The sequence below is a fragment of the Mus musculus genome, chromosome 11, assembly GCF_000001635.26.
Source record: "Mus musculus strain C57BL/6J chromosome 11, GRCm38.p6 C57BL/6J".
NCBI lineage: Eukaryota > Metazoa > Chordata > Mammalia > Rodentia > Muridae > Mus > Mus musculus.
Window position 1 is genome coordinate 106036872 of NC_000077.6, and position 25365 is coordinate 106062236.

The following is a 25365-nucleotide window of genomic DNA, read 5'->3' on the forward strand; positions in this document are numbered from 1 at the left end:
GGCTTCCGTTCCGAGAGGGCGGGCCGGCATCCCAAACGGAAGGTGGTAGCGCTGCCCGAGCTGGTTTGAAACTGGTGGTCGGGCCCGGCCGAGTGTGAGTGTGTGTAGCCGAGGACCCGCTGGAGGGCTAGGCCGTTCTTGACCGCCCCGGCCCCGCCTCCCCTCGGACCCGCGGACCCAAGCCCGGGTCCCCGCCTGTCTTGTGCCCCAGCCCGCTGCCTCTCTGGCCGGCTCTGCGGCCCAGCCGCCACCATGTCCCTGCACGGCAAACGGAAGGAGATCTACAAATATGAAGCGCCCTGGACTGTGTACGCCATGAACTGGAGCGTGCGGCCGGACAAGCGCTTTCGCCTGGCGCTGGGCAGCTTCGTGGAAGAGTACAACAACAAGGTGAGTTGTGCCGGGGCTCAGCGTGTAGCCGGCGGGGAACGCTCGAGGTGGGCGGCAGCCCCGGTCCCCACAACTCTCCTGCAAACTCGCCTTGACCACAACAAGGGGGTGGGTCCTCTGTGGTCCTGTCGCTGAGGTTGTCACACTCGTTGCCTCTTATTTAGTTTTGACAGCCGGGGGAAACCGAGGCACGGTGTTGTGACATGCCTGAGGCAGATAAGATTTTCGATGGTAGTAGCAGGTTTCAGATCGGAGTCACACCCCCAAAGCTATGTCCTCCGTCCCTCTCATTTCCCCCACTCCTGTCGCAGTGCTTCTGTTGCTAGGTGGGGGGCGGGAGAGAGGCAGTGGAGGAAGATGCGGCGCTTGGATTGGTGGTCGTGCATTCCTGGCCACGCGAGATTTCTGTTAGGGCTATTTATTGCAAGATCTTCCCCATCTCAGGTGTTTCTCATGGATACAGAGCCCTAATGCTAGGTTGTCATTGGTCATTGGTTTTGCTCCTTGATGTTCACCCTCCCCCAAACAGCCTATCCTTGGAAACCTTAGTCTGTGGCATTATCCCGCCATTATTTCTGAATAGAGAAAGATGACGTTTGACCTGTTCTTTTCGTGGTTCTTTACACATTCATTTGCAGCATTGCTGGACATCATCACTTCATCAAAACACTGGCAGAAGGAGAGAATTTTTATATGCAGGGTATAGGTTTGAAAGTATTGAGAAGAATTTTCTTTCCCTAATCTCTTACCTTCATTCTTTTGTTGTAATTTGAGTTAAAAAAAAAAAAATGAATGACAGTAATCAGAGATACTGAAAGCTTTGGCCAGTGGTATTTATAGCCAGTACTCTGCCTTACTCTTATGAACATCAGACTGGAGACAAATGACAAGATGGTGGGAGCAGTGGAAGAAGTAGGTGGTCTAGGATTTAGCTATAAGGCATTGAACAAACCAGATTTTATTATTTTTGACCCACAGTGATCTAGGAGAGGGCTTCTGTTTTATATGTGAAGGGTCAGGTGAAAACATTTGAGCATTTTAGGTTTGTTTATGGTATTTCGGGAGCACATGTGTTTCTCTGGGAAAGGGTCACCATTTTTTGGCATCTTCTTTGAGAAAAGGGTGAAAAGGATGGCCTTTGATTGTCTAGACGTCACACATACACCAGCAGTTTACAGTCCCAGGGAGTGTGTACCGAGCCGCCCTTTCCTAGTGAAGAGCCCTATTTCTTGTCTCCTCTCTAGTGGCTTTTTTTACCCCCACAGTGGCAGTAAAACTGGAGCTGGGCTTCAGGGTCCTGGTGTGCATAGTGTCTTATGAGGTTATTATTTTTTGAGACAGTCTCATGTGGCCCACCTGCCTCCACCTCCCAAATGCAGGGATCACCAACATATGCCACTGTGTCCCACTACCTTGTGGGTTTTGTTTTTCTAAAATAAAAGTGCCATATCTCCTTTGTTTGTTATCATAAGCTCCTTGAAGAAAGAAAATTTATTCCACTTTAGGACACACAGTGTTCATGTGGAACACCACAGTGGACGTGTTTGAGTGTGGGATAAACACGTCTGTGTTATTCAAATCAACCAACACTTGGAGTCATTAATCACTTTCCCATAGCTGCTGATATAACCAAAATCAGCCATGCATGAGACCCTGGGTTCCATCCCCAGCACAAGAATAAAAAAGTTTTCTAACTAAATTATCTGACTCCCTACCTCATCTGAACTGAGGCGCAGAGGCAGCTCATGCACAGCCACACAGGCTGGGGAGAACGTGGTTATGATTATCAGGTGGGGTCTAGAGAGAACCAGGGGTAATTCCTACCACCCGCATGGTGTCCCAATTCCAGTTCCAGGGGAGCCAACAGGCATGCATGAAGTACACATACATGCATAAAGAAGAGAGAATGAGAATTTAAAAGATGTCCACAAGGTGGTCAGACACCTTCTATGCATAAACAACAATTTAAAAACCAATCTTTCAAAAAATAAAAATGAGGAAAAGTAGGCCAAGAATGGTGACGTGCCTGAAATCTCAGCAGGTTCCGATTTGAAGGCCAGTCTGGGAGACTTTTTTTTTTTTCAGTGCGTGAACAAAACCCTCAGATATGTAGTTAAAGATCCTGCTTCGTAGCTCTCCTCTCTAGGGTTTCGTTTCCCAGGTTGGAGGAAGTTGTGAAGAGTGACTGCACAAGGCTCTGAAGGTAGGGGACAGACGAGGCACAGAATGGCAGAGCATGGGGAGACTGGAGGAAGGACTGGCTGTCAGCAAGATGACAGTGTCAGGGTCAATTTCCCCAGCACTCCCTTAGTGTGTAAGGAAGAGCAGTAGGATGCTGGACCGTGGGAGAGGATAAGAGGGGTACCTCTGGCTACAGATGCCAAACTCAGAAGAACTGTACTTGTCCGCAGCAGGAGTTTGTTGGACAAAGGGAAAAGGTCTTTTAGGACAAGAAGAAGGCATACAGGTTGACAACTACTTGGAAGCCTAAAGAAGGGGGAGCATGAAGTCAGGGCTAGCCTGGGATATAGAGCAAATCTAAGGCTAGCCAGGTTGACTTTGTGAGAACCTGTCCTAAAAACAAAGCTGAGGATATAGCTGAGGGTGTGTGATGTCCTGGATTCAACCCCTGTGCTGGGAGTGGGAGAAACAGAGATTACACTGAGAAAGAACAGGAGGTGGGGAGAAGGAGGCCTGTGTAGGCATCGTTGGAGAGCAGCTCCCACCAGAGAGATGAGACAAAGAAAACCCTCAGATATGTAGTTAAAGAATGGAGGAAAAGAGTTGACATGGTGAGTTCTTATGTTCAACTTCAGTAATAAAATGGTGTTAAAAAATGCCAATTTTTTCCTGTCAGATTAGTAAAAGGTTGTTTTTAATTTTAGTGTTTTCAGAGGTGTGGAAGGATTGGCACTTATTTACTATCAATAAAAGTACAAATAAAAGCAATTTGTACATTTTCCATTTTTTAAAATTAAGTTTCTGTTATTTTAAAGAAGAGTGTCTTGTGGTATTTTCATACATACCATTATATTTTGTTGTTTTTGGTCCTTCCTCCTTCCTGTCCCTGTTTGTTCGTGTTCTCTCTCTCACTCTTTCTCTCTCTCTCTCTCTCACTCTTTCTCTCTCTCTCTCCTCTCTCTCTCTCTCTCTCTCTCTCTCTCCCCTCTTCTCCCAAGCAGCTCTCCCACTTGCCTTCCTATCATATATGCTCCACTCTCATCTCTTGTCCTCCTTCCTCCCTTTAGACCTCCTCCTCTTCGCTCATGCTCTTCCCTCTCTACTTTTGTGATATATGTATAGGGTGTGTGTGTGTGTGTGTGTGTGTGTGCGCGCGCGTGTGTGTGTGTAGCTGTATGGATATGAATGGACCACATATGAGAGAAAACACTGTCATTCTGAGTCTGTTTCTCCTAACGTGATTCCCAGTTCCACCCATTTTCCTGCAAACTTCCTTTTCTCTTACAGCAGAATACAATTCCATTGTGTTTGCACCATGTTTGCTCTATCCCTCACCTGGTGATGGACCTCTGGGCTGAGTGTGTATCTTTGCTGTGGTGCTGACTGAGGATCCTGGCATAGACCAGGAGTGGACCATATGTTTCAGTTCTTCAAGCTTTATTCCTCCCTCGTTCTCACTGTAGTCCAGGGTGGCCTAGGATTAGCAGGGATTCTCCTGTCTCAGTTTCCCAAATGCTAGGATTATGGGTATGAGCCACCATGCCCAGTTTATTCTTTAGCTTTTTAAGGAACCTCTATACTGATTTTCATAGTGGCTGTACCAGTTCACATTCCCAGTAATGGTTCCTCTTTCTTCACACTCTGACCAGTAGTTGTTGGCACTTATTTTCTCAATGATAACCATTCTGACTGGGGTGAGATGGAACTTGTAAGTAGTTTTTATTTGTATATTCAAGTATTTATAGTCCTTTTGTTATTTTTTCTTTGAAAACTGTCACTTGAATTAATTTTCCCATTTGTTGATATGATTTAGTTGTTTTGGTTTTTAATTTTAACAAGTCTTTATAACATCTAGATATTAATCCTTGTCGGTGTAGTTAGTTGGCAGAGATTGCACCCATTCTGTGGGCTGCCTCTTATGCTGCTGGGTGTTTCCTTTGCTGTGCACAAGCGTTGTAATTTCGTGCAATCTCATTTCTCAATTCTTAGGATTATTTTTTGTGCTATTGGACTTCTCAGAAAGTTCTTAGTTATCTATGCCTGCCTCTTAAAGTATTTTGCCTGTTTTCCTCTGTTTTGTTTTGTTTTTTGAGACAGGTTTTTCTCTGTGTAGCCCTGGCTGTCCTGGAACTCTCTTTGTAGACCAGGCTGGCCTCGAACTCAGAAATCCGCCTGCCTCTGCCTCCCGAGTGCTGGGATTAAAGGTGTGCGCCACCACGCCCGGCTTATGTTTTCCTCTTAATAGTCCATAACTTTTTCACTTTTTTGTGCAAGGTTTCATAAAGCTGAGGCTGGGTTTGAATTTCTGATCCTCCTGCCTCCACCGCTCAATACTGGAATCACCACCATTCCCAGCACCCCCTTTTCTTGACAAGGACTTAGCTGTAGTCAGGCTTGCCTTAAACTCTTCTTTAGCCTCATCCTCCCTCCCATCCCCGGTGCTGGGATTACAGGCATGTCTTGCTTCACCAGCCTGAAGCAACCTTTAGAAGAGGGTAAAATTGAAAATATGAGACTGGGGATCAGATGGCTTAGCTGGTAAGGTGCTAGCTGCACCAAGATGAAGATTTGAATTTAAATCCCCAGCATCCATGTAAAAAGCCCAAAGCCCAGAAATAATAGGATCCTGGGAACTTGCTGGCCAGACTGTTGAGTCAAATTGATGAGCTCCAGGTTTTATAAAAGATGCTGTCTCAAAAAATAAGACGGAGACTGCTTGAGGAAGACACTTGATGTTGACATCTGGCCTGTACATGCATGCACACATACATATGAGCATGTACATACACATTACACACACACACAAAAAAATTTAAAGTGTGATAGAGCAATTACACATCTAGGAATCTATCCAATAAAATCCTTTAACAGACAAATACAAAGATAATTAAATGAGGATAGTCATTGTAGCACTGTTGGTAGCTGTAAGACAATGGGGTATATAACCAAAATAAATGAACAGTTAAATAAATTGAGATGTGCTCACCACAGTTTGCTGTAGAAGAATAAGGTGGAACCATTTGTATTGACTTGAGAAGACATTCTTATTCAAAGCAAGTTGTAGAGTAAATTATATGGAACAAGTCTATGTTTTGGATTGTTTGTTTGTTTGTTTTTGTTATAAAGAACCCACCATACATACCTTTAAAACACACAAATACATGGAAAAATAATTTAGAAAGATACCTATTGACCAGTCATTGTAGGGCTTAGTAGGAGTTTGCCAATATTAGTAAGCAGGGTGAGGAGTGGGGCTAATGTGAGCTCTGCAGTCTTACTCTGCTCTGTGAACTCTCACCAACCACCTAGCAGTCTCTTTATCATCCAGTGTCAATATCTGGTTATCCGAACATAAGCTCGGAGCATGTCAGAGCTACTTGACCAGGGGCTAAACACAAGTTCCTACAAGACATTGTTTGGATCTCGAAAGTAGGTTTCTTGAATCGCCTGAGTAAGAGAACCTTGAGATGTTGAAGAAGATACAATGGCTGGGGACGGTGGGGATGGTGAGGCTCAGGTCACAGCTACTCCTGTCATGTGGAAAGCTGGCGCTCTTCCTAAGCCCTTGACTCGCCTGGCACTCTGTGATGCAGTGTTTGCCCTGGAGCATGCCCTCCTCATCCTTTGGCATGACTGGGAATATAGACAGACCATAGAGGGTAGGATGGAACAACTTCAGGTGCTCTGGAAAAACTGTTTCCTTTAAAGTATGGCACTAGAAAGTTCTTACAGTGGTTTGATTATCAGTTCTCTTAAACTCCAAAGTGCAAGAAGGAGGAGGAGGAGGAGGGGGGGGGGAGGAGGAGGAAAGGAGGGGGGAGGAGGAGGAAGGAAGGAGGAAAGAAGGGGGAAGGAGGAGGAGGAGGAGGAGGAGAAAGAAAGAAGAAGAGAAACACTCCATGCATTCAGGAGTGTCCATGCATTGCTGGCTGCTCTTGCAGGGGACCCAGGTTCAGTCCCAAGCTCCCACACAGCAGCAGGGAAATATCTGTAACTCCGGGGCTCTGATATTCTTTTCTGGCCTTCTCCAGCACCAGGCATGCAAGTGGTACACAGACATACATGCAGATAAAACAGCCATACACATAAGATGAAGAAAAAAAAAATGGTTTCAGGTAAGAGATGGGTTCATTCAGACGAGGTGGAGATCTGAAAAAGAGGAGTCTCAGGCCTCGGGACAAATCAGGCAGTGGAAAGCTGTGCCCACACCCTACAAGTACAAGTTGTCTTCTTCTGTCTTCTTCACTCTGTTGCAGCTTTTCCTGAATCTCTATGCAGCAGTGGATCTGGCCTTTTCCGTTTTCCCTTTTAAACAAATACCTGGGACTAAGTTGGATTAAGTCCCCATGTTTCCAGAAATGGATTTGGTTGGCTCGGTCATCCAGCCTAATGTGGCAAAGCTAGTGCAGTGCCCTCAACCCTGACTGTGCCAGGACCCCTGGGGGCTCTCGCAGATATGATGCTTGTTTGTTTCATTACCATAGATTCTCATTTCACTGCTCTGAATATTGCTTGGGCCTTGGGATGTTCTTAAAGTTCATTGTAATATAGAGCCACCATTGCAACCAGCTGATCTGAGAAGAGCTTGGGGTCAAGCTGTAGTCATGGAGTGCTTAGAAATTGGAGTCCTGGATGGGTAGATTATTCTCCAGTGGCATCTCTATTTGGATCCTCCATCTTTCCAGTTGTCTAGATATACACTATGCTAGAATAAACTGAAATATTTCTTTAAACTTTAAGACTCGGGATATAGCTCAAAGTCAGACACTTGTGTGGCTTTGAGTTCAAATACCATTACCACATACATCTTTCTAATACAGAAATCCTGCTTTTGGGACTTGGGTACCAGAAATAATGACAGCAGTATCCAAACACAGGGAATATTAGAAATAGGTACAAGAAAGCTGAATTTGGAAGCAATAGCCAACTGTATGAAAAGAAAAACACAAGCCCTGTCATTAAGACACTAAGGGAAACTACACCAACCAGTAATGTCAGTGTCTCATGAGGCACTATGGGATTAACTGTCAAATGCATCATACTGGTAATTACTAAAAGACAGAGTCAGGAAAACTGCCAATGCTTTGTGGAAGAAGTAAGATAGAATGTTGACACTTGTACATTGGGAAAGGCAGTTTACACAGTTATTAAGAGTAGGTATCAGGAACATCTCAACTCTACAGGTTGGGAACCAGGATTAACAACAGTGATGCAGCTGAGGCCCTGCAGCTAGTGAATGGTAGAGTCCTGGAAGCCTGATGTCACTGGTGTATTAATAGTAATCAGGATTGAGGTTGATGAAAAGGGTGTAGACATAATTTACAAACTTGGAAAGATGTATAAGGAAAGGGAGAATATGGAAAATGGTGATTAGAAGAGGGAATGGAAGATAAGGTTAGCTGGCATTGGGTGGCAGTCAGCGTTGGCCATTGGGTCTAGAGAACCTTAAGTAGGAGATGTTTCACAGGATCTGATATTTGGGGTTTGGGAAACATGTCTTACGATGGATGACAGGCAACTTTTAGAAGTGAGTGTAACCCCTTTTTCCAGTTTCACTTTGAAGTTATCTACTTCCTGTGTCCTTCTACTTACACCTAAAAGGAAGACTTCTAAGATCCTAAGGTCACTCACTTCCTCGCCTGTTCAGATTGAATTTGAGGACTGGAGAATTGCCTCAGAACTATTATCAGTGATAGTGTTAAGAATACATCTCTTCTAGGGTAGTGGTGGTGCACGCCTTTAATCGCAGCACTCAGGAGGCAGAGGCAGGTGGATTTCTATGAGTTTGGGGCCAACCTTGTCTACAGAGCAAGTTCCAGGACAGCCAAAACTACCCAGTGAGACCCTGTCTCAAAAAAAAACCAAAAGGAGGAGGAAGAAGAGGAAAGGAGAAGGGGAGGAGGAGGAGGAGGAAGAGCAGCAGCAGCATACCAGTGTATTACCTGTTGCTTTGCTTTTATTGCTCTGGAGTTTCAGAGCTTGGGGTTCTGTCTCCTTTGCACCCATACTCCTTATCTCCCTACACATTTACAGACCTTGGACATCTCTGCCTAACTGCTAGAAAGTCTGCTGATGACTAAGTGTGTAGATAGACACAGGAAATTCCTTACAAATGTATAATTGTACCAAAGTTAAAGATCTAAAATTAATATATTATTACTAATTTTAATAATATATAATTAAAATAAACTATTTCGACATAATATCAATAAACAGTTGAAAATGGGGTTTAAAAATCATGGTAGGTAGTGTAGGGAAAAATACAACTAAAACCCTAAAAAATATATTTGAAGTAGCATACAATTACATAGAAATAAAGTTGGTGAAAGAGTTGAAGATCTCTCTACACACCAAACTTTAAAGCATTGCTTTAACAAGCTGAAGGTGACCTAAATAACTAAATTCCCAAACTGAATCATAGATTCAAGACAGTTGGAGTCAGAACCTCAACGGCATTTTGTACATTTTAAAGAGATGCTCTTAAAATTCACACAGAAAGACAGTAGCGCAGAAGAGCAAAGGTTTACAGAGAACTGAAACTCAATGGGAAAACCACTGGACCCAATAAATAGAGCAAACCCTCAGAAGGTGGAGACAAGGCCTGTGTGCACAGTGAGCTTGAGGGTAGCACAGACTCCATGAAGCCTTGTCTCAGAAGATACTCTTCACAACACCATAATGCCAAATATGTGTCCTTTACTTCCTAAAACTCAGAATGGAGCTGCGTATGGTGGCACAAACCTTTAATCCAAGCACTCGGGAGGCAGAAATAGAATATCTGTGAGTTCAAGGCCAGCCTGACTCAAGAAGCTAAAATGGGGGCTGGGAATGTAGCTCGGTTGGTAGAACACTAGCCTAGCGTACATGAAGCCCTTGTTCAATTCCCAGCACCTTCATTAAGTAGGCTGTGATCGTACTTTCCTGCAACCCCAGTGTTTGGGAGGGAAGGCGGAATGATCAGATGGTCTCAGAAAACGGGAGAGGGAGGAGGAGGAGGGTCATTCAGCACTTAGAGTCAGAAAACTTGTATTCAGATCTTCTATCTTTTTCTATCTTCGTAGACTGTACTGAACCCTGTGGTTCTTGAGTTTTTATCTAGTGCTGGGATCAGAAGTCTAGGGGTCCTTCACCGTAATAACTTGACTGCGCACTCAGTGTAGTCGTGTCAAGACTGACCAGAAATCTGATGTGTTTGATCCTGCTCAAGAAAAACAAACTCTCGTGTGGTTCAATTGTGCTGCTTTGCAGGTTCAGCTTGTTGGTTTAGATGAGGAGAGTTCAGAGTTTATTTGCCGAAACACCTTTGACCACCCGTACCCTACCACAAAGCTCATGTGGATTCCTGACACAAAGGGCGTCTATCCAGACCTCCTGGCAACAAGTGGTGACTATCTCCGTGTGTGGAGGGTAAGCAGAGGCTTTACCTGCGGGTGGCCAGGCATGCTTTCTTGGGGACAGCTGACAGCAGTGTGCAGTCCTGAAGAGCAGACAGCTAGTATCACTGCCACATGGAAGAAGCACAGGACGTGCCTGTGGACTGACCTTGTTTCAGCTCAACGGGTTTTCTAGGAAATGTAGCCCAGGTCTTGCTGCTGATGGGGACAAGCCTTCTGTGAGGCAGAGAGCACTTGGGACCCCCTACTCCATTACTAGACAAGACACTCCTGAGTAAGGAGATGGCAGGGTGTTGATCTTGATGCACTCTGTGTGGAGCTTCTCTTCTCAGCTGAGCTCAGCAGCCTCCCTTGTGCTCGGGAATCCAGGGCCTGCCCCGAAGGCAGACAGGCTGCTAAGAGCTCTAGAGCGAGGCGTTGGTGAAAGCTGAGAGAGCTAAGCTGGGGAAGGGGGAAGTTGTAAAAGAAGTCCAAACTCAGGAGTCCCTTTGGGTTTTATTACCCTTTATCATAAAAATATTTTCTCCTGTTCTTAGATTTATTAAATAGGATTTTAAAAAAAGATTTATTTATGTATGTAAGTACAATGTTGCTCTCTTTAGACGCATCAGAAGGTGGCATCAGATCTCATTACAGATGGCTGTGAGCCACCATGTGGTTGCTGGGAATTGAACTCAGGACCTCTGGAAGAGCAGTCAGTGCTCTTAACCACTGAGCCATCTCTCCAGCCCCCTAAGCAGGATTTTAAGTAGGGATGGTATGTGTAGGCTGGCTAATGTTTTAAATCATTGTTTCTACAGGTTGGTGAAACAGAGACCAGGCTGGAGTGCTTGCTAAACAACAACAAGAACTCAGACTTCTGTGCTCCCCTGACCTCCTTTGACTGGAACGAGGTGGATCCTTATCTTCTAGGTGAGGGCTTTGAATTCCAGCCTGAGGAAACAGAAGATACATTTCCTCAGATCCGGCTCTTTCGACTGAGTTTGAGTTCATGCTGAGAACAGGTCGGGGTGAAGTGGGTGAATATGGAGAGCAGTTGTTACTTCCTCATGGGAGCTTAGCTTTTCCTGTGTGTCTATCACATCTAGAATCTAAGGTCTTGCAGATGTGGTGGTGCAGTGCAGGCCGGGAGGTCCTGAGTTCAAGGTCAGCCTGAACTACACCAGGGTACCATGTCTCAAGAAACTCTCCTCCCTACCACAAAAGACAAAAATGAATGTTCAGGACGTGGTTGTGGCCTGTTGTCCCTTGTGCCGAGCAGAGCAGGGGGAGTCTGTATGTCTCTGACATGCTCTGATGTCCGCAGGTACCTCAAGCATTGACACAACGTGCACCATCTGGGGACTAGAGACCGGGCAAGTGCTGGGACGAGTGAATCTCGTGTCTGGCCATGTGAAGACCCAGCTAATTGCCCATGACAAAGAGGTAATGTTTTCCTTTTCTCCTATGCTGTCTGCACCTGCAGGTGAGAACAGAGCACTTAGTGTTCTCACGCTGTTGCAGGCTATGTAGATCATAATGTTGGCATGTAAATTATAATGTGTTAAAACAGAAAACAACACTTATTGGATGCACCCTTTAAAACATGTTTTATTTATTGCTATTATTATGAGAGAGAGAAAGTGTGTATATGTGCAGGCACGTGTGTACCATGGTGCACGCGTTAGGAGTCAGGCAGATGTCTCCTCCCACTGTGGTTCCAAGGAGTGAGCTCAAGTTGTCAGGCATGAACAGCAGGTGCTTTTACCCCATGGCTGAGCTACCTCCCCCCACCCCCAACGTGCATCATTAAATGACTCTAACCACCTAACCTAGAGTCTCATTTCTCCTTTCATATCAAAGTTTGTTGCTTTTTTTTTTTAGATGAAGTCTCTTATAGATATCCTAGGAGCTGTTTAGAGTAACACTTCTCTCTGAATGTAATGGCTTCTCAGAGGTGGGGGGAAACAGGAAGGAGGAAAATTTCATGACAGACAATCGTAATTAACCACTTTTCTCTGAAACCAGCTTGTGAACTCTAGTACATTTACTTACTCTTTCTACTTTCGGTCGGTCCTGTTAGGAGGCAAGTGTGTTTATTGGTGGTGTTTCCGCTGTTTATCAGGAAAGCGAGGGGAGCGTTCCTCTGGTGACTGGGGAAGCCAGCATAAGTCTGCTTCCACAGTGCCTGTGCCCCTGTCTTAGTTCCTTTGCTGCCCCTTCACCTGCAGTGCGAGTAGTATCAGGGTTTGTATAGGAGAAACGATGCCTTAAGGCCATCAACAGAGTATCATGGAGCCAGGTAGCCATTCCGAGGGTTTGATCTTTGGTGTTCTGCTCTCCTGAGAGGAAGCTCTTTTGCAAGACTATGGGACTTGACTCCTGCTAAGCCAAGGGTCAAATGCAGAGTGTGTCTGCAGAGATGACCACTAAAAGAACTTGTGGAAATGTCCCAGAATCCAATTTCCTACCTCTGATTCATTCCTTTGTCTAAACTATCTAGAAGCAGACAGCAAATTTGGGGCCCATCCAAACTTGACCTGTAGCAGTCAGGTCTCTGTGACCCAGAGAAGAGCAAGAGGAGCAGGAATGGATCAAAGCAAATGGCAGACCTGAAGGAAGGAGCCTGGGGATGGCAGATCTGTCTGAGGGAAAGCCGTGTGTGTGTGTGTGTGTGTGTGTGTGTGTGTGTGTGTGTGTGTGTGTGTGTGCGCGCGTGTGTGTGTGTGCGTGTGCATGTGGTGAGAGAGGAGGAGGGAAGGTTTGCTGCCTGGCAGGTGTAGTAGAGGAGAGTTTAGTGCATTGGAAGTTGCCACCTTTCCTCTTTCATGATGAACCCCACAGGTAGAGCACAGATAGATAGCAGAGCAGTTACCTAGGCTGAGAGAGTCTCTGCTCCGAGCCACACAGTGGGCATTCCTGGTGTCTCTGCCTGAGGATTACCTAGAGCCAACAGGACAGCAGATGCCAAACACAGAACAAACTTTTTAGAATCTTGGTAATAATGACAACTGACATCAGGGTGGAAGATAAGAATATCTCACTAAAAATGGAGGATCTGAAGCCAGGCTGGGGTAACATACACCTTTAATCCAGGAGGCAGAAGCGGGTGGTTCTCTGATTTGAGGCCAGCCTTGTCTACAGATCAAGTTCCAGGACAGCCAGGAACAGAGAAATGCTGTCTTGAAAACTAAAAAAACACCTTTAATCCCAGCACTCAGGAGGCAGAGGCAGGCGGATTTCTGAGTTCCAGGACAGCCAGGGCTATACAGAGAAACCCTGTCTTGAAAAACCAAAAAAAGATAAAAATAAAAATAAATAAATAAAAAGTAAGGTCTGGGGTTGAAAAGATGGCTTAGTGGTTAAGAGCCTGACTGCCCTTCCTGAGAACCCAGATTCAATCCAACACCTACATGGCAGCTCACAACCATCTATAATTCTAGTTCCAGGGAATTCTATGCCCTCTTCTGACCTCTGCAGATGCTAGCTATTCATGCAGTCCACATACATACAAGGAGCCAAAATACTCATATAGATAAAATACAAATCTTTAAAAAAAAAAAAAGTAGGTCCTTTGTCCACTCTTGATACTCAGGGACAAATACTGCTAGTAGATCCTCATCTATTTCTGATCAATATACTAACCCCTTTTCCTCTAACCATAAAAAATACTCTATGTAAGATTGACTGATTCAAAAGGGCCAGGTATAGTGACACATGTCTGTACTCCTATCACTTGAATGGCAGATGCAGGAGGATCAAGAGGTTTTTTTTTTTTTTTTTTTAAGATTTATTTATTATTATATCTAAGCACACTGTAGCTGTCTTCAGATGCACCAGAAGAGGATGTCAGATCTCATTACGGATGGTTGTGAGCCACCATGTGGTTGCTGGGATTTGAACTCAGGACCTTCAGAAGAGCAGTTGGTGCTCTTAACCGAGCCATCTCTCCAGCCCGGATCAAGAGTTCTTAGTCATCTTGGGCTATATTATAGCAAGTTTAAGACTAACCTGGAATATATGAGACCCTGTCTTAAAACAACAGGAAAAGGAAAGAGTGATGGGTTCCTGGATGCCTGTGATTCTAGTGCATAGGAGGTAAAGATAAAACCGTCTAAAGCTTGCCAGCCTGGGCTACATAACAAGACCCTGTCTTCTTAGGCCTGACGCACTAGATAGACAAAGGCTTTGTCTGGTGCTGTTCTACTACATAAGGACGGACGGACGGACGGACACACACACACACACACACATACATACACACACACACATACATACACACACACACACACCACAGCCCTTACCACGTATCCAACCAACCTGGGCCACAAGAGATTTTATTTTTTAAGATTTATTTATTTTTATTTTATGTGTATGGGTGTTTGCCTGTATGTATGTATGTCCTTGTACCACATGTGTGTATAGTATGAGAAGGCCAGAAGGGGGTGTCATCCTCCATTCCAGAGTTACAGATCACTCGTAGCTGAACCTGGGTCTTCAACAAGAGCAACAAGTACTCTTAAACACCAAGCCATACCTCCAGTTGCCCTCTTAAAAACACAAAACCAAAAGTCATGTTACCTTTTTCATACAAATGGATCTCAGGTCTAGGTTTTATAGCTGGCCAGCTTGGTAGAACCGTATGTGGATTTATCGTGAATCGGCATCTGACTGCGTGTAAGTGAAACCACTAATAGCCAGAAAATACAGAGTCCTATTCAGACCCCCGTGTGCTGTGCTAGTCAGCGAGAGCATCTCAGGGTTTTAGAGGAGAAGTAGGAAGCAGGGCATGGGAAGAAGTCAGCCAGTGTCTGTGGTAGGATGATGTGTATTCTCTGAGAAGCCACTCGCTTACCTGCTGTGTGGTGAGTTGGGGTTCAGATGGTCTGGAAATGACAGCCGTCCACGCTGTGAGCTGAATCTGGACCTTCTCCCCAACAGGTCTATGACATCGCCTTCAGCCGCGCTGGAGGGGGCAGGGACATGTTTGCCTCTGTGGGCGCTGATGGGTCTGTGAGAATGTTTGACCTCCGCCATCTGGAACATAGCACCATCATTTATGAAGACCCACAGCACCACCCCCTGCTTCGCCTCTGCTGGAACAAGCAGGACCCTAACTACCTGGCCACCATGGCCATGGACGGGATGGAGGTAAGCCCCGAGCCTTGACCCTTGACTCCAGTCTGTCCAGTATATTTACAAGAGTAGCTTTTAGATGGTGGCAGTTTTATGCCCAGGATATCTTTGGAAATATAAGGAGATGTTTTTGATTGTCAAAAGTTAGAGTGTGTAGTAAAAAAATAAAATAAAATAAAATAAAATAAAAGGAGGAGGTTAAAAAAAATAGAGAGTGGAGTCTTCCTGGCATCACATGGGTAATGACTACGAAGGCTGCTCTCATTCTGCAGTCCTCAAAGTCCCCAACAGTGTCCGTGCACAACAAGGGCCAGTGGGGCCTGACTGAGGATCCCATCAACAAAAGGACTCGGAGCCTTCTCCCTGCTTGTTTGGTGAGACAGAGTCTCTGTAGCCCAGATGAGCTTGGAACTTACTGTGCATCCTAAGGTAACTGCAAACTCACTGCCATTGCACAGCCTTCTGTGTAAGGATCTCTGATATGGTGGAATGTGGCTTAGTAGCAGAGTGCTTGTCTAGCATGCTCAAGGCTCTGAGTTCTATCCCCAGTACAAAAAAGAAGCAACAACAAACAAACAAACAAAAAACAAATGCATACACACACAAAACCCAATAAACTTTTGCTGGCCATGTTAGCACACACCTTTAATCTCAGCACTTGGGAGGCAGAGACAGTCAGATCTCTGTGACTTTGAAGCCAGCCTGATCTACAGAGTGAGTTCCTGAACAACAAGGCCACATAGAGATACCCTGTCTCAAAAATAAGTAAGTAAGTAAATAAATAAATAAATACATACATTTCTGCTAGAGTAAAGCTGAGACGAAGAGTGGTGGTGCGTCTGCAGCCTGGGACTCAGTGCAGACACCACAGTCAACATGATTCTTGGAGTTCTTCATGCTCGTCCCTGTCGTTTGCTCAGTGGCCTCCCTCTTTGGGAATGTGGTGTTTAATAAGGAAGCTGATCCTATACAGAAACCTCAAGGATGAGATAAGAGTGTAAGTCAGAGCAACAGGCATATGGAGGACTTGCTGTCCTGGCCCAGAGTGTGCAAGAGCCTTTTAAGCTTAAACACATGTATGCGTATGTTTCCCAGCTTCAAATTTGAAGTCATTGAAAAACTCTAGTCCTGAAGAAATAATATTAAATCCATCTGGTAATTTGTCATGAATTAGTTATATAACTAATTTTAAAAATGCAAATAAACATTTCACGATAAAGAAAAAAGGGTTAGACGAGTGACATCTAAGTGACTAGAATTTAAACCAAGTCACAGTTACTGGGACTGAATGAAAGCGTAGGCCTTCCCATTTGGTGTTCTAGGCCGACTCTCCAGGCAGATGCTCAGACAGCAGCTCTGTGGTCTGCTAGTTCTTATGAGGGGTGGATTGTTGGTCGAGAGGATACAGTAGTTAGCCTTGGTTTGGGTGCAGCTTGTGCCTCAGAGTTCTTACATCCCGGATTGTGCATTGATAAGGCATGTGAGACCTAACTAAGATGCACAGGCCCTTAGCAAAGATGCTTGTAGATTATCCTAACTCACGTGGCCTGTTCCTGCTTCCCCTTCTCCTTCAGTCTCTTTATAGTCTCCCAATCTCTCAGCAAGGAGAACACATGGTCTGTGTTAGCTCATTGTTTTCTTCCCTTCTCCATCAGGAAACCCTATCTCTAGTGTTCTCGGATCCATAAAGGAAAAGACCATGCTTACAGTGCTGTGTTCATGATAGTGCTTTCCTGCTACACTCTGCAATTATTGGGCCTTTTTCTTGTATTTCTGCAGGTGGTGATTCTGGATGTTCGAGTTCCCTGCACACCGGTTGCTAGGCTAAACAACCACCGAGCATGTGTCAATGGCATTGCCTGGGCCCCACACTCGTCCTGCCACATCTGTACTGCAGGTAACCATGGCGGGAGGAAGTATCAGGCCAGGTGACTGTGGTGGGTCTTAAGGTTTTGTGTTAGTTTTGTTATTTATTCTGTTGAGATAGGGTCTTGCTGGATAATGCTGCCAGGTAGTGACCCGCTGTATTTATCAGGCTGAGCTCCAAATGGCAGCAGTCCCCCTGCCTCTGCCTCCAGAATGCTGTTACAGTCATGTGCCACCACACCTAGCAAAACACATTCATTGGCAATAGTTCAGGTTTTTTATTTATTTTCTGATGGTGCTGGGGATTGGACCTAGGACTTTGAACGTGATAAGAGTTACTCTATCACTTAACTCTGTTCCCAGTCCCTAATGCTGGGGTTACAGGCATGGGTGGAATTTTTTTAATGTTGTATGTTTATATAGCACTTTATGTCAACCATCTGTGTAACTCATTGAAATGTAAATGTACATAAACTGGGAAACAGTCATCAGAGAAGCATCTTTATCCACGCAAGTATTTTTAGTGGCTGTCAGTAACATCATAGTTTGGGGTCATTGTATCCCGTGTCCTTCCCTGATTCCTGACTGCAATGTCCTGATCTAATTCTCTAACCCTGGTATAGTAAATGGAGCTTAATGACACCTGGGAAATGGAGTCAGGACCTAGATTTGGTCCTCACTGGCTACATGGCAAGAAGGAGCAAGTCTGGTGACATTCCTAAATCTTGGTTTCCTCTTCTCTAAAATAAAGCCCTTTCACAAAGCTTTGATGAACAAATGTTTCACAAATTGTGACTGCCTCTCCAGATGCAAGATTGTTACCCCATTGCCTGAGCTATGACATTCTTGCTTGCTTTTTCCCTAGCGGATGACCATCAGGCCCTCATCTGGGACATCCAGCAGATGCCTCGGGCCATCGAGGACCCTATCTTGGCCTACACAGCTGAGGGAGAGATCAACAATGTGCAGTGGGCCTCCACTCAGCCTGACTGGATCGCTATCTGCTACAACAACTGCCTGGAGATACTCCGCGTGTAGTGTTGGTGGCACCTCACGTATCCGGCAGGGGCTTGTGTGCTTCAGCCTCTGCCCCCTTCCCTCCCATGTAAGAAGAACATGTTCCCAGTGGCCAGTATGTCTACTGCTGCTTTACACCCACTGTGTTCAGAAGCTGCTGTAGAAGTCCAGGCCAGTTACCCCGCTGTCTGTGTTGGACTGTGCTGTGTGGCGCCACTGCAGCCCAGGGCTGGGTTTTAAATTTTCACTCCTTTCCTCTTCTTTGCTTCTTCAATTAAACGTTTCTGTATATTTGTTTGTCAGCTGTTGTGTTCATAAACAGTACAAGCACTGGCTCTGTCTGTGTCCATTTGCCCATGTCTGTCTGTCTGCTGCTGAGGCAGTCATCCATCTCGTGTCCCCATCTGTGTCGTGCTAGCACTTAAGTGGGAACAAAGGCCAACTTGAGATTGTCTTTCCTCCTGGCACCAGTGTCTTTTAACAAACCTCAACTTTGTATGTTTTTTATCTATCAGGCTAGTTTTTTTATGAAAAGAATTTAACCTTTCTGGTTTCTTGATTTCACAGATTTCCCTCTTTGTACCTTCCTCTCTTCCCTCAGTGCCTGCAGTGGGTACTGGACCCTAGACCCCACGAGCAGTTTGCTTTCCTGAGTCACTGCCTGTGGGGCACAGCCCTGACCCCTGACCGGGAGTTGACAACTGCGCTGGTGCTCTGAAGTCTACTGACTCACCAACCGTTCTCAGCCTGGGTCTCCTGAAGGCCCTCGGAGGCCCAGGAGATGCAGGAGGCTTCTGTTCACCCTCAAGTCCCTTTCTCTGGCTTCACTAGTTGAGTACCCTGTGGGGCTGAGATAAGCAGTTGACTAGGGGTCATGCGGAAGGAGAATCATGTTCAGGAAAGCTGAACTTATATTGTGTTTCCAGTACCTGGTTTCAGAATCTATTTTTCCAGTTTCGAACTTGAATGATAGGCAAGAGAGATCTCTCAGCTAAGCTTCTGTGTTTCTGTTTGCTGAGTCTCCTCTACCTGGTGGGACACTGGCCCATCTTTGGATTGAGTACTCTGAATAAGAGACTTCCTGGGAGCTACCGTCTGTGCTTGACCCTGAACAAGATCTTTAGACTGTGACAGACAGGCAGTTCTCATAAATGATGAGCAAATCAGCCAAGGTAGACTCAGGGCCAGCCAGCTAAGACTCTCCACGCCTGTGGCACCTGCCCTCTCTTCAGTTAAGGTTATGAGCAGTATTGGACTTTGTAGGCTGCAGTTGGCCATGCTGACTTACAGGCCTCGCGTGTCTGTTTCCGTTAGGTGTATGGGTTCCACAGAGGGGACTTGTATGTGGTTCTGACTTTAGATGAGTCCCCGGCAGTTTGGAACATGGTCTAGGAGAGGGTGGCTGTTTATAATCTGCTGAGCTGCTTGCAGGTTTCTTAGACGCTCTGGGACAAGGAGAGCAGCAGGCCTGATGGCTGATGGCTGGTTGGCCACTCATGCTGCCATTGCTGGAGAAGTCAATGTCGACTCATTCTTCTGGGAACATGGACTGTCTGGCAGAGTCTTTGCTTGCTTCCACAACTGATGTAGTTGTATGCCAAAAGTCTTAGATTTAGATTCACTATATTAGGACCTTGTCCCAAAGGAAAGGCCTTTTCAGTCAGGGTATTTCTCCTTGGCCTTCCTAATCTGTCATTCTGATTTTGGGTCTCTGGGGTTCCTGCACTAACCTGTGGCTTGTCCTGGATCAGTTTGTGGTTCCCTCTGCTCTTAGTGGCGTTTGCCAGCCAGGTACAGACTCCTCAAAGGTAGCAGACTTGCTGATGGTTGCTGCTGTAGGAGCCCTCAGTTTCTTCCTGGGCTGAGTCTACAGTAGTAGGCTGAGTCAGGGCGTCGCAGGGCCTGTAGGGAGCACCTGTGCTGGGGAGCACCTGTGCTGGGGAGCACCTGTGCTGGGTGGACTTTAGCTTGGGGTGAATGATAGGATTGTCAACTAGAACTTGAAAACAAAGTTTTAAAAGGTTAGCAGCAGTTTTAGAATACATTTGTGTGAGGTCTCTATGTGCTTTGGAAACCAACCACGTGATGACTTTTTCCTTGCTCTGTGGACACTTGTCAACTTTCTTCAGTCTTCCTTTTCTGCTCTCCAACTAGATTAGGTAAGACTCTTGCTATCTCTGCCTCCAAGTACGTGTGTACCCACAGTTGCAGGGTTGCTGGCATTTGAAGTCTCTCTCTTATCATATGCACAGGTGGCCCCTGTAGCTGAGGAAGAGGTTTCTGTGGGCGTGAGATGCAGGAAGTCCATAAGTCTGCTCTCTTCCCTGAAGCACAGCTCTGTTAAAGTTTCAAAGCCAGTCTCTTAATATTTGCTAGTTCTTAGCCTGACGGTGAGGTGGGTCAGTATCTCCAGATCTGTCCTCTAGGCTCCAGGCTCTGGTGGGGCTGCAGTGCTATTTTGACGTGGTTTTGGCAAGCTACAGCTAGAGGCTCTGGCCTGTGGTTTCTGTGTCTGCTGTAGGGGAGGCTGCATGATCGGTCAGACTAGCAGAGAGCTGAGCTGGTGAGTGGGTCTGAGGCTTTTGTGGGCTTGCGCTGTCCCCACTGGAGATTGATCCCTTTCCTGACCTCCGAGGCTGGGCTTGAGGAGGAGAGTGACATGAGACAAGTCGGTGGGGACTTCCTATCAAAATCAGCATTAGGTCAGATAACTGGAGACAGCCCAGGAAGAACGGGAAAAAGGCAGAATCCTATAGTATTTTGATGATTGTTACAACTAAGATTTGATATTTAGGGTAGAGTAGAAGGAAATACTAGAGAACACAGAGAGTCTGAGGGGAGAAACATTCAGATGGTTCTGTCTCATAGCTATGCAGCGGACCTGTGCCTCAGCCTAGGTTGGCTTCTGCACCATTAATGAAGCCTCTGTGTCGCTGGGTGCCAGGAGGTACTGTGGGCGGAGAGCCCTTCTGGCAGCAGCGTGATGTCTGGTGGTTAAATTCTAGGTTTTGGGTATCCCGTGACAGTGCATGATGACACTGTTTGAGACAGGTTCTTTCTTTGTAGACCAGGCTATCCTTGAACTGAGTGCTGGGAGCACAGGATGAGCCACTGCCCCAGCATCCGTGCTTCTTCCCTAGCGCAGGCCTCAGGCTAGGCCAGTGACCTGCCACTGAACCACACCCTCTAGCCCCTGCCGTTTCTTTCCTTTGTCCCTTTCTCATTACCTCGCTACTGTAGAATGTTCTCCCTGATGCTCTGGGCCCTTGATTCCTAGGCCGTAAGAAAATGTAGGACTCCGGGGTTTACCAAACATGGTCGGCAGTTCATAAGTGCACCCTACTTTCCCCATTGTGAAATAGGGCAGGTCCTTTGATTGCCTGGCTCAGGCTAGAGTACCATTGCAATAGAGGCCTCAGAACGAGTGTTTTCTTTAGAGCCTGCCCTGAGGGTGAGGAAGGCCGGCCTATTCAGCATGTGGGTTTTCTGAGAGGAGAGCTGGTCTGAGCAGTTACTGTGAACCCTGAGCCAGGTTTCCCAGAGTTGTCCTCTCCTCCTGTGAGGCAGCAGCTGAGTGTCTCACGTCTCCAATCTTGTTCACCTCGAGCCATCTACATTCTCTCTTTCTCCCATACTGTCATTGCTGCTAATGTTCAGAGTCAAGCATGTGGCATTACGGAATGAGCAGGTCTTCTTGGGCTGCTATCTGAATGTCCCTTTTTAAATGTGGAAACGTGCAGATGCTTTCTCCGAGATGCTTAGACTGATGTGTCAGCCAGAAGAAGCTTAGACTCCAAAGGATCGATGCTGACATCTGTGCAACAGCTGGGAAGTGTACAAGTGAAGCCGAACTGTGCTATCCACCATTGGAAAGAAACGTTCTCACCTTGGGCTGACTGTGATGTACAGTGTGTTATGGGAATTGTTGGGCTGAAGCTTTCGTCAAATCTGAGTCCCTTGCTTTGATCCCGTGTATGTTATGACCCCTCTGTCAGTGACTTTCCCCTGAGTGTGAATTATAGCATGATTGTATAAACCTCTATGTAGAAAATGGAGATTTCATGTTCTACAAATGTTAAGCTCTAACTGACCCACTTCTGTGCGCATGTGTATGACCTGACTTTCTTATATATTTAAACTTTCCTTCTGTTCTAAAGCTTTTGTGGCATTCCTTGTTCAGGTGGAGAGGAAGCTGTCCCTTTGCAGACCTGTACTGTAACCATTTCTCCTTTATAAATATTATTTTCACAGGGCTGATTGTATACAGGGCTTATAATAAAAATTTAACACTGTGTTGTCAACGAGCTGCGGTTTCTCCACTGGAGGTGACTTCAAAAGCACCTGAGGGTGGAGTGTCCCTTCTGTGACCTTACTTCCTAGTACGTGAAGTCTAATCTCAGTTTTGTCCTGTTTCAGCCTCCTGTATAAGAAGTATCATATTTTCTGCCCATCATACTTTGTAATAAAACTTGAACATGTATAGATTGAAATTTTTCTTGTGATGAATTCAGTTCTTCTCAGTTTGTACCTGTGGTCATGTTTCAGAGGTGCTGGGAGGGCATTAGACTCCACTACAATTCAACACAGTATCTGACAGCCCAACTTGTTACCTGGTATCTCTTGTTTGTTCACTCTCTTCTTAGTCAATTAAGAAAACATGGACACCTACTTCATGCCAAGGGCCATAACCCTCAGACTGCTTATGCTTTGCCAGAGGGACATCCACAGACTTGTAGTGTTCTGCAGTCATGGGGCTGTGTCCAGGAACCCTGAGGCCACTTCTGTCTGGGTGAGAATCAGAGTGGGTCAAGAAGATGTCACAAGAGGAAAGCTATCTGACCTGGGTTTTGAGGCTTGAGTTCTCTGGGACTGGGAATGGCACTTAAGGCAAAGAGAATGCAGATTTTTGGAAACAAGAAAGTGTGGACATATTCAGGTCAGTAGGTGTGTATGAAGAATGGAAGTGTGACTGGAGAGGAAGCAGCAACCTGCTCAGGGAGAGTCTTATACTTTGTAAAACTTTTAGATGTTATTTAGTTGAGACTGGAAAACACAGAGGTTCATCAGGGTCTGCCTTGCTTTTTATTTATCTTCTTGAGACAGGGTCTCTGTAAGTGGACCTAGAATTGTTTATATCCTCTTACCTCTACCTCCAAGGTGCTGGGATAACAGATGTGTGCCACCATGTCCAGTTTATGACATGCTAGAGATGAAACCCGGGGGCTTGTATGTGGTAGGTATATTGGGGCTCTCTAGAGAAAAAGCACTGATTGAATGACTGATGTGATGAAAAGAGACTGATTAACCTGCTCACACAGTAGGGCCGGGTAGTCCAACAAGAGCCATCTGCTCATTAGAGAGGCCAAAACCCCAGTACCACCTCAGTTCACAGGCTGCCAGCTTGAGCAGTCCTGTTCTGGCACTGAAAGCCTGAGGATTCCTGGACAGCTCCTGGTCGTTAGTGTCGGGACAGGATAGCAGCAGCAACAGTAGGGTAGATGTACTTGCCAGTCAGGAGGGAAGGACAGCAAGCAAAGCAACACTGCTCCTACCCACAACCCTCAGGTCTCCATCAGGGCTGCTTGGGAGAAGGTCTTTTCTTCCTCAGTTAACCTTTCCTAGAAATGCCCTCACAGAAACATGTCTGTGAGATGACTCTAGATTAAATCAAATGGATAACCATCACAGTAGGCAAGCACTCTACTAACTGAAGTATTTCCCCAGGGCCCCCTCCTTTTTTGTTTTTTGTTTTTGTTGTTGGTTTTGGTTTTGGTTTTTTTGGGTTTTTTTTTTGTTTTGTTTTGTTTTGTTTTTGAGGCAGGGTCTTGCTGTGTACACCTGCCTGGGTTTGGTGCTCAGTATGTAGCCCAGGCTGACCTTGACCTGACTCAGCCTCTGTGGTTATACTTGGCTTGCACATTAGAAAGATAAGCATGTGTGTGCGTGCACACACAGAGACACATCTAAAGTGGGAAGAAGGTTGACTTAGCATGAGAAAATGCTCCAGTAGTCATGATGTACAATTAAAACTACTATGGGATGCTGGGCATGGTGGCACATACCTTTAATCCCAACTCTTTGAAGGCAAAAGCAGGCAGATTTCTGGGAGTTTAAAGTCAGCCTAGTCTACATTGTGAGTTCCAGGCTAGCCAGAACTACATAGGAAGATCCTGTCCCAAAATAAACAACAAGGGTTGGAGAGATGGCTCAGCTGTTATAGGCTAGGATAACAAACAAAAAAAAAATCAAAGTAACAACAAAGACAATTAAACACCATGAGACAACACTTGACACTCCTAGAATGGGTATAGCTATGGAGAAAAAGATACTAGGTGATTTGTGGAGAAATCGAACCCTTTTAATAATGAGGGTGAGAACGTAAATTACTGCAACTATTGGTCTAGCTGTTCCTTAAAGGTTAAGCAGGGTTATGATATTGCCAGAAATTCTACTCTACAGCATAGATGCAAGAGAAATAAAAACAGGGTTCTTAGGCTGTGGTGGCACATGTCCTTAATCCTAGCACTCAGGAGGCAGAGGCAGACTAATCTGTGTGTTCGAGGCCAGCCTGGGCTACACAGCAAACCCTGTCTTGAGGGGGGAAAAGGAGTAGCAAGCAAGCTTTGTGGCATTATTACTCATGATAATAAGTAAAAACACATGCCTCTCAGCTAAGGAATGTTTAAGTAAAATGTTCATTGAATGGAATATTGTTTGGCAGTAGAAGGAAATACTGATACATGATGCAGCAACTGAACCCTGAAAACATGCTGTTTTAATCTCCTTTCTGTTGCTATGACAAACACCATGAGCAAAATCACCTCAGGGTGGGAAATGAGTCACTTGGTTTACACTTCTGGATCATGGTTCATTATTGAGGGAAATTAAAAACCAAACAGGAGCTTGAAACAATCCACAGATGGATGCTATACATGCATGTGCTCACTCTCTCTCCCTCCCTCCCTCCCTCCCTCCCTCCCTCCCTCCCTCCCTCCCTCCATCCCTCCCTCTCAACTTGTGAGACTTGTGCTTAGCTATTTTTTTCTTTCATTTAAAAAAAATTGTGTCTGGGTATTTTTGCCTGAATGTGTGTCTGTGCACCACTTGCATGCTCTGTAAAGGCCAGAAGAGGGTATTGGGTTCCCTGAAGTTGGAGTCATAAACGTTTGTGAGCCACCGCTTGGATGCTGAAACTCAAACCCAGGTACTCTGGATGAGCAAGACAGTGCTTTTAACCAGTGAGCCATCTCACCAGGACCTTAGCGACTAGCTTTCTGGACAACTGCCTAGGGACAGTACTGCTCACAGTGGCCTGAACTGTCCTGTAAAAATAAGATTCACACATGGAGACAGTTCCACATACCAATCTCATTTGTTAATTCCTCACTTGAGGCTTTCTTCA

General features: G+C 45.6%; 1 protein-coding gene and 1 long non-coding RNA gene across 2 annotated transcripts in view; one reads left to right on the top strand and one right to left on the bottom strand.

Annotated features, from left to right (window-relative positions):
• Dcaf7 (DDB1 and CUL4 associated factor 7) lies at window positions 1–22453 on the top strand. The gene is made up of 7 exons (NM_027946.3): window positions 1–390; window positions 9820–9978; window positions 10766–10877; window positions 11272–11390; window positions 14886–15095; window positions 16860–16977; window positions 17812–22453. Exons 1-7 carry the CDS (start codon window positions 253–255, stop codon window positions 17982–17984), a joined length of 1029 nt encoding a protein of 342 aa, NP_082222.1. The 5' UTR covers window positions 1–252; the 3' UTR covers window positions 17985–22453.
• Taco1os overlaps window positions 15817–25365 on the bottom strand; it is a 13354-nt gene continuing 3805 nt past the window's right edge. The window contains exon 3 of the long non-coding RNA XR_003949781.1: window positions 15817–16057. This is a non-coding gene — a long non-coding RNA (translational activator of mitochondrially encoded cytochrome c oxidase I, opposite strand). The remainder of the gene's footprint in view (window positions 16058–25365) is intronic.

Bases quoted from the DNA above. Each gene is read 5' to 3' on its own strand.
- Dcaf7 (NM_027946.3), top strand. From the start codon at position 253: ATGTCCCTGCACGGCAAACGGAAGGAGATCTACAAATATGAAGCGCCC. The intron at 9,979-10,765 runs GTAAGCAGAGGC...TTGTTTCTACAG, and splicing joins ACTATCTCCGTGTGTGGAGG to GTTGGTGAAACAGAGACCAG. The intron at 16,978-17,811 runs GTAACCATGGCG...CTTTTTCCCTAG, and splicing joins CTGCCACATCTGTACTGCAG to CGGATGACCATCAGGCCCTC.